The sequence below is a fragment of the Hevea brasiliensis genome, chromosome 5 (genome assembly GCF_030052815.1).
Source record: "Hevea brasiliensis isolate MT/VB/25A 57/8 chromosome 5, ASM3005281v1, whole genome shotgun sequence".
Taxonomy (NCBI): domain Eukaryota; kingdom Viridiplantae; phylum Streptophyta; class Magnoliopsida; order Malpighiales; family Euphorbiaceae; genus Hevea; species Hevea brasiliensis.
In genome coordinates this window covers 24,627,410-24,636,468 of record NC_079497.1, presented here as the reverse complement: position 1 = coordinate 24,636,468, position 9,059 = coordinate 24,627,410, and the positions used below count along the sequence as shown (strand labels likewise).

The 9,059-nt window shown below is 31.9% G+C and overlaps 1 protein-coding gene across 3 annotated transcripts; it reads left to right on the top strand.

Moving 5' to 3' along the window:
* The first annotated feature begins 5,780 nt into the window (after positions 1-5,780).
* LOC110669037 (3-dehydrosphinganine reductase TSC10A) lies at positions 5,781-8,776 on the top strand. 3 transcript variants are annotated; one of them, XM_058147148.1, is made up of 4 exons: positions 5,781-6,182; positions 6,946-7,493; positions 7,725-7,872; positions 8,330-8,776. In XM_058147148.1, the coding sequence occupies exons 2-4, from the start codon at positions 6,954-6,956 to the stop codon at positions 8,620-8,622; spliced, it is 981 nt and encodes a 326-aa protein (XP_058003131.1). In that variant the 5' UTR covers positions 5,781-6,182; positions 6,946-6,953; the 3' UTR covers positions 8,623-8,776. The 3 variants fall into 3 exon arrangements, with proteins under 3 accessions (XP_058003131.1, XP_058003129.1, XP_058003130.1); XM_058147146.1 differs by having other exon boundaries at positions 6,942-7,493; XM_058147147.1 differs by having other exon boundaries at positions 5,781-7,493.
* The last annotated feature ends 283 nt before the right edge of the window (positions 8,777-9,059 follow it).

The following is a 9,059-nucleotide window of genomic DNA, read 5'->3' as shown; positions in this document are numbered from 1 at the left end:
GAACCTACGAATAGACCAAAAACTGCATTATGCATTCCTGTAGCCCAATACCTATGGAATGTTCTCCCTTTTGGCCTAAAGATAGCACCTTATGTTTTCCAAAAAGTCATGACAAAAATATTTGAGCCCATACTCCACAGTGCCCTCATTTATATTGATGACATTCTTCTGTTCTCAAAAGATGTCACGGCTCATAAAACACTTTTGACCACTTTTCAATCCATAGTGGACTCTTATGGCATAATGCTGTCTAAAAAGAAAAGTTCTTTGGCACAATCTGATATTGATTTCCTTGGAATGCGATTCAAAGATGAAAAGTATCAACCAGGGCCACATATTGCAAAAAAATTGCTAAAGTTTCTTGACAGAGACTTATCGATAAAACAGATACAGCAATTCCTAGGCATTGTCAATTACATCAGAAAGTTTATTCCTCATGTCGCCACTCACACCTGTAAGCTTTCAAAAATGCTCAAGAAGACTGCACCTCCTTGGGGAAAAGAACAAACAGAAGCAATCAAAGCCCTTAAAACAGTGGCTTCAAAACCACCACCTCTAAAGATTCCCAGTACAGGACATCGCACGCTCTAAACAGATGCCAATAATACTCACTGGGGTGCTGTACTTATTGAAGAAATTCAGGGAGAAAAATACATCTGTAGACATGCTAGTGGTGAGTCCCAGATTCCTAAAAGCATTATCACTCGGTGTATAAAGAAATCATGGCTGTCAAGAACGGTATCAAAAAGTTTGAGTTTCATCTCATTGGACATCATTTCACGATAGTCATGGACAACTCATCTTTCCCAAAGATTCTGGACTTCAAGAACAAGTCACTTTCAGAACCACAACTATTAAGGCTAAAGGACTAGTTCGCCAAATGTAAATTCACAGTCCAACACATAAAGGGAAAGCATAATTTAATCCCAGACCTCCTGTCTAGACCTAGAGACCTCCACCTCATCAAATCACATTTTACATTCCCCTTAATCTTAATGGCTTCTTCATCCTCTCCAGATACCCCTGTTTTTCTCATCCCACACCAGACAGTTTCCCTCCAGGATGCTCTCCCAATCAACCCATTCCAAAGATAGCATAATTTGCAAAATATCATTAATTTCACTACCTGAGTGCTAGAAATACCCTGAGATGATTACTCCCCTCTTCCTCTCTCTTCATCCCTGATAATCCTTTTTTAATCTGCTTTAGCATTAATCCTGACAGGGACCTTATTCTCAAAGAACTATGGCTCCTATGGTGTATGGTTACTCTGTACTCTACGGGTATAGAGTTTCCTTTCTTGGCACTTCATCAATATATGCTCAACAGCACAAACAGGACCCTCCGGTTTAGGTTCCTTAAATGGTTTAAGCCCATCTCTGCATGGCAATACAGCCTCAAACAACTCATAGAGGTCCATGGAATTGAAGAAAGGCCCATCAAGACTCAACCCACTATTAGGATCATGTTTATTATGCACAGGCCCTTTTCCAGAAGGCTTGATGGACTCCTTTGGTCTCAAAATTCTGAATATGAGTGGAGAACGTATGATGGCTCAATCCTAGAAAAGGGTGCTATGGGACCACTAAGAAGACAACTGGCTGAGCATCTCTGTGAGATAAATAATTACCAGCCCTTGGCTCTTCCTCATGTGAACTGCACGTCCCTTAGACCCATTCGAGCCCTTGAAGATGAACCTATACATTGGTCTAATCCAATATGGCAAGATTCCCAAGACCCAATGGACATTGAAGCCCGTGAAGCCATCGAAAATGCTGATCCACCTTCTCCCACAGAACATGGACAATGGCCTAAGGACTTTTAGAAATTGATGACTCAGATGACTCTCAATCTGTCAACAACTCCATAATTAAAAATTAAAGCCTGTCGGCCATGTTATGTAATAAGTGTACCTTTTACTTTGTCGGCCATGTTATGTAATAAGTATATCTTTTACTTTGAGTGTGTACCTTTTATTTTTAAGTGTCGGTAGTAGGTTGCTACCCGGTTGCCTATAAAAGTTAAAGTCTCCAAGCCTATATAAGGAGACTCCCAGTTCAGTTGTAATCAAGTTTTTCAAAGCCTTTCTCTAAAATAATATCTCTCAGTTTTCATCTATGGCCTTCTAATTTTTCTTTCTTTCTCCTGAAAACCTTAGAATGTGAATTATACTTATGTAATCAGAGATACGTATGCTTTACACTTGCCTCGTTAGAGGATCCTGTGTATCAAAAATATCTTTATTGTGATATTAGATGCGACGGTCCCGTTATCATACATATAATATTACAAAAGGGCACAACCAGGAAATACCTATGGAAGGGAAGAGGCATAACATGAGTAAGTTATATGTATAGTAAGGGCTCCCGGCCTATCTTGCTCTAAGTATATATAATCAATTTGATTTAAATATAATATAATTTTAGATACAAATTAATTATATAAAAGTGAGAAGGAAGGGGAACATTAAGATTTCCAAAAATACTCTTAATTCTTTATAATAATTGCATTTTTAAAAATTTTAATAATGTATAATTATTAATAGAAATTTTTTACTATTAATATATTAAATTTTAAGTTTTTTCTATTAATATATTAAATTTACAATTTGTATAATTATATTAAATTTGTAATGAAATTTGCAAAGAAATGATTCAAGATAAATAGTTGACTAAACTAGGAAATTAGCTAGTCTCTTGAAATCTAATTTAGTTTTTTTATTTCATAATTTTATTATTATTATGCTGTTTTATTCAAAAGTTAGTTTATCCTATATTAGAGGTTGAATCAGCAGCAAGAAGAGAGATCCATGAACAGCAGAGGGTAGAAAGTTCTTATCCTACATTCAAATAATGGCAATGGAAGATAGTATTATTGTCTCGAAAGCTGGTGATAAATATCTCATTCTCTGCTTTCGTATCCATAAACTGTCAAAATGTAAGATTGTAATGTAATAGTTCTATCAAAATTTTCTTCTGAAATTCTGATTTTGGTATGGTTTAAAATAATCATAAAAGATAATATATTTGTATTAATTTTGTAAATAAATTCATTGTTTTTTAGTTAATTTTATTTTTCATACAATCTTATGAGGGTTCTATTAAATAAATTCAGGTTTTTTTTTAACCCATATAGAAAATTTCATATATTTTAGAGATATATTTTCTATTTCTTATAACAACATTGAAAAATAAAAGAAAATTAGGACTCTTTAAAAAAGGAAAATTATTTGATAATAAAGGGAAAGACAAATAACTTGATAAAAAAAACTACGTGATTATTAGTTTTATATGTTAACGTTATTTAATTTTAATATTTTATAAATATTAATACAAGTATTTTCTATTATAACTTTATTCTAAATTGATAAGTAATTTTAAATTAAATAATATTATGTATAAATAAAATAATCAATTTAATTTATTTTCTCATTTAAATTTGTGAGTTTTAACTTATAATTTTTTTTATTTTTTTTATTTTATTTTTAATTATAGATTAACTTAATGCTCATCACCATCGGTAATAATATAATAGAATTTTTTTCGATAGGAACTAAAACGCATATATTATAAAATAACATATTATAAATAATTTTTTATTAATCAAATACGCATTATTGCTAATGAGAATCTCATACACTAGAAGATTTTTGTACACAGTCTTGATTGTATTTATACTAGAAACTAATTATTAGTCATTTTTTATAGCAATTTGTAAAGCTAAAAATTTTATTTGTCTAAAAAATAAAAGGTTTGTTTAATTTATTTTTAAAATTTAAAAGATTTATTTGATTTTATTTAAAATTTGAAGGGTTTTTTTATAGGACAAAGTATATTTTAGTATCATCTACTTTGGTCTTTTTAGCATTGAGGATATATACTTTATTTTGTATTAATTAAGGATAGAAACTTTAGCTCCATTTTCATCATAATAACAAATTACCAAAGATGTTAAATGAAACTGACGTGACACCTTTGTATGATATGGCTCCATGCATGATGCAGTGATGATGTGGCATGTTACATCAGTGCCATGTCGTACGTTTAAAAGCCCAAAAGTTTTAAATAGTGAGAGACAGAGGCAAAGAGAGAAAAAGACAAATAGAAAGAGAAAAAGAGAGAGACATAAGGAGGAGAGAGAGAGAGAGAGAGAGAGAGAGAGAGGGAGATATATGGTGATAGGGAGACACAGTAAGAGAAAGAGGGAGAGGAATGGATGAAAAGAGAGATATGGGAGAATCAATCTATCTCTATGTCTCCCCATATCTTTCATTCTCTCTCTCTCTCTCTCTCTCTCTCTCTCTCTCTTTGTACTTTCAAAATTTTTATGCTTTTAACATTTAGGGTTGAACTTTGATTTTTTTTTTTTACAATTTAGGACCTACATTTCATATTTTTATAATTTAGGACTATACTTTTACCTTTTTACACTTAGATGATAAAATAAATTATGGTGCAAAATTTGATGATGTGGCACCCATATATGATGTGGTGCTAATGTGGCATATCATATCATCATCACATCATACATACACGTCATGTTAGCATACTACATAATACATGAGTGCTATGTCAATATGTTAGGCCTGCATTATTTTAACACCGTTTTGCAGAATAAATTTTAACAATTGTCTCGAAACTTATATAATTGTAACATTATAATCCTTCAACTTTAAAATGTAACATAAAAACCCCTAAACTTTCAAATTTTACACAGTACAATCCCTCTGACTTTTAATTGCTGATTTTTCAGTTAGAAAATAATGTGAATAGCTCACGTATGGCGCTTAGTCAACATTTCTCTCTCCTTTTTTATACAAAATATAAAATTATTCTCTCTACAAGTGAAAATTATTCTGTCTACAAAGAGAAGAATGATTCAATTTACACATGACTTGAGAGAGAAAAAGAGAAATATTGACTAAGCACTATAATAGAACTATCCAGGTTAGTATTTAACTGAAAAACAAATAATTGGAGGTTAAAAAAATTTTACTGTACCAAATTTAAAAGTTGATAGGGTTTATATTACATTTTTAAATTGAGGTACTGTAATGTTACAACTAGATAAGTTCAGAAACAGTTGTCAAATTTTATCCTTGTTTTGCCTTTAATACTAAGGGCCTGTTTGGTTTAATCGTTGAATACAACTAATAACGGTTAGCTGATAGCTGTTACTGTTTGCTGATAGCTGATAGCTGATTTATGTTAAGTGTTTGGTAAAACTATGTTTAGCTGTTGCTGTTGACATATAAAATGATCAATAAGGATATATATTATATAATTTATTTTATTATTGAAATAAATATAAAATTATAAATTTATTATATTATATTATTTATTTTATTATTAAATTAAATATACAATTATCAAATTAATATATTATATCATTTATTATATTATTAAAATAAAAAAAAATAATTAAATTTTTTAAAAAATAATTAAATAATTTAAAAATATAGATAAAATAATAAAATAATAATTATTATTAATAAAAAAAACTTATAATTAATTTTAAATTTTTAGATATAAATAAATATTTTACATTTTATATTATTAATAAAAAATATTTTAACAAAGTTAATTTATATTAATTAAAATATTAAAATTATAAATATAAAGTATAAAAATATTAATAATATAAATTTTATTTTTCAAAATTTATCAAATCTAATAATTCATCAGTTTAAATGTCCATCGACTATTAGCTGCACTCAACAAATGAATCAAACACTCTCTAAAAAAAGGCATACTAAAGTTTACTTCGGCATTGTTTATATTCCAAACTATTGGCCTTACCTTGGCCCCTTTCTTTACAATAATATCTTGTCAATTTGTAGATCAGATCTTGAACAGCTTAAATTAAATCATTCACGCGCCAGTTTGAAGATCCGCCTATCGTCGTTTGCAATTACAATTCCCTGACCGCCGCCACCGTCGTCCTTGTCGTTCACAACCTCGGAACCATCGCCGTCGCTATTTAGATTGAACTTCATTGTAGTTGACCACTTTGAAGCAATAGCTGTCGCTGCTTAGATTGGACTGAAGGGAAGTAAGAAGCCCTAAATACCTGCCTACCCCTATCCCCTGCTTCTTTCTCAGACCCAAAGGAATTGGCTGATTTAAAGGCGTCAGTTCGGGAGAGATTCAATAATTTACCCGATTTTAATCCAATATATTGAGGTAAAATCATCGTTTTGTTTGTAAATGTTTCTTTTATATAGCTGGGTAGATCTGTCCGTGTGCAAATATATGTTTTGTTTAGCTTTGATGACTTCAAAATTGCGCAAAATGGAAAATGGAATTTGTGTTGGGTTTATTTATTTATTTTTTGAAATTATTGGATTTATTTTTTTGTTCATAGCAGTTCAATTCTGAAACTTGCATATACATATACATAATGTGCGTATGTACAGAGAAATTGGTAATTGATTTGTAATGATTTTCTTTCTATAAATTCATTCATTTATCTGTTAAATTTATGCTACTATCTTAATTTCCTTGCCCCCTAAATTCATTTTGTCAAAATCCAAATCTTGTGTGACTATTGCAAATATATTAGGAAATACTAATTGTCAACAATCAAAATCACAAACTTCAAACTGTTATCACATATCCATACTATATTAATCATTGTATTTATTAGAACAAACATATTAGACAATCTAAAGTTTTGAAAAAGTTTTGGGATATTTGACAGAACTAATTATTATGCAAAATCTAATAAACATAACATTACAAAGTTCAAATGATACATGCTTTTTCCATTTTATTCAACTATATATTAGAACAAATCTAGTAGACAATATAAAGTATTGAGAAATTGGAGAAATTAATTATTATACAAAATTTAGTGCATGTGTTTGTAAATAGACATACAAGTACACATGTTTATAGCTTAATTAATTGGATAATGTTTCCTATTTTTGCTCCCTTTCTAAGCAAGCTCCATCAATGGCGGGTATCAACATTGCCTACCTCTGGCTTCTTGTTCTCTTTAGCATCCCCCTCTGTCTCCTTGCTCTCCTAGTTCTAATTGTTAGGCCCCGCCCTGTCAAGATTCCTATAAAAAACCGCCATGTGTTCATCACTGGCGGATCAAGTGGAATTGGGTTGGCTTTGGCTCATCAAGTCGCATTGGAAGGGGCTCAAGTGTCCATCCTAGCCCGTTCCCTCGAAAAGCTCAAGGAAGCAAAGCACATGATCCAGCTTTCCACTGGTGTTGATGTGGCAATTTTTGCAGCAGATGTGAGGGATTTTGACTCCATACAAAAGGTGGTGGCTGAGGCAGGCCCTATTGATGTTTTGGTGGTGAATCAAGGTGTTTTTCTGCCTCAAGAGCTAGAGAAGCAGGAATTGGATGAGGTCAGGTTCATGATAGATGTGAACTTGATGGGAAGTTTTAACATGATTAAAGCTGCTTTGCCCGGAATGAAGACTAGGAATGGGCGTGGGCCTGCCTCTATTGCTCTCATGTCATCTCAGGCTGGTCAGGTATGAGTACAATTTGATGGGATTGTTATTGAAATTTATATATGACAAGTTTATATTGGTATCTTTAATGATATGTCATAGTGATCTGTGGTATATTGCAATTTATAAGTAGTTTTAGCTGGTTTCAGCAAGCATTTTTATTTTTATTTTTATTTTTGTTCTTTTGTCTGTTGGGATTCAATGAAGTTGTTAATCTTCTTATGTTGATGGTTTATGTGGGATAACATCTAGGTGGGCATATATGGTTACACTGCTTATTCAGCTAGTAAGTTTGGCCTTCGGGGTTTAGCAGAAGCATTACAACAGGAGGTCATTGCAGATGACATCCATGTCTCCCTTATATTCCCTCCTGACACGGAGACTCCTGGTCTTGCTGAAGGTATGAAATCTCTCCCAGGTCATCCATAGCTTTTGCTTTGGATTATGAGATTCAGTCAGTTGTTAGTCTTAACTAATAAGGTTCAGTGTGTTAGACTTAAAGGGTAGCCATTTAATACATGCTTAAACACAATCTAAGTTATTATCCTAAAAGGCTAGGACGAGGGATGTTGTCAAAGTAGTTTCCAATTTGTTATAGTCTCATCATTATAATTTGTGGGTTTTCACTTTAGCATGACAGTTTGGATATTTGCATTGATGAGGGAATTCAATTATTGAAATTTGGTATTTTCTTGGTGCCAATGGTCATGCTCTAAATACTTGATTGTGATGTTAGATATCTAAACATGTAATTACATGTAAGTTTATAAGCCCTGCATGTCAAATATATCTCTGCTTCCCACTCTCATTTGTTAGTCAATTGGTTCTTTGGACTAAAATATGTGCACTTGTTGCAGAAAACAAAAGAAGGCCACAACTCACAAGTATCATTGCTGCCTCCTCTGGTGCAATGAAAGCAGATGAAGTTGCCAAAAAAGCTTTAGATGGCATCAAATCTGGTAGTTTTGTTGTCCCATGCAACATTGAGGGATCCTTATTGGCCATAGCAACTGTTGGTTTATCCCCACAAAGATCATTCTTAATGGCATTTGTGGAGGTGGTTGCTGCTGGTCTAGTACGTCTAGTAGCGCTTTGTTTCCAGTGGAATTGGTATGGAAGTATAGAAAAGTGGCACGCAGAAAAGAAATAGCAAGCATTCAGTATCACCCTCATGTAATTTCTTTTTTGTGTGATGAATAGAGCGCCTGGTTCGTCAGATGGTGTTAACCTTTTGTGTTTTGACATTGATTTGTCATACTGTGTTAAGATTATATTGAAGCAATATTAAAGTGTAAAAATGAAAATATTAATACTGTAATGTTACAACTAGATAAGTTCAGAGACAGTTGTCAAAATTAATCTATTAAGATAGTAATATAATGCAGTTTTCTGCTGCTTTTTGTCATGAGTCTCGAGCCTCTTTCCTTGGTTCACATAATAGTCTTTAATATAATGGGATAAATTTTAATAACTGTCTTTGAACTTATATAGTTGTAAAACTACAGTCCTTTAACTTGAAAATATAACATAAAACCCCTTAAAATGTCAAATTTTGCACAGTAAAATTTCTTTTACTTTCAATTACCG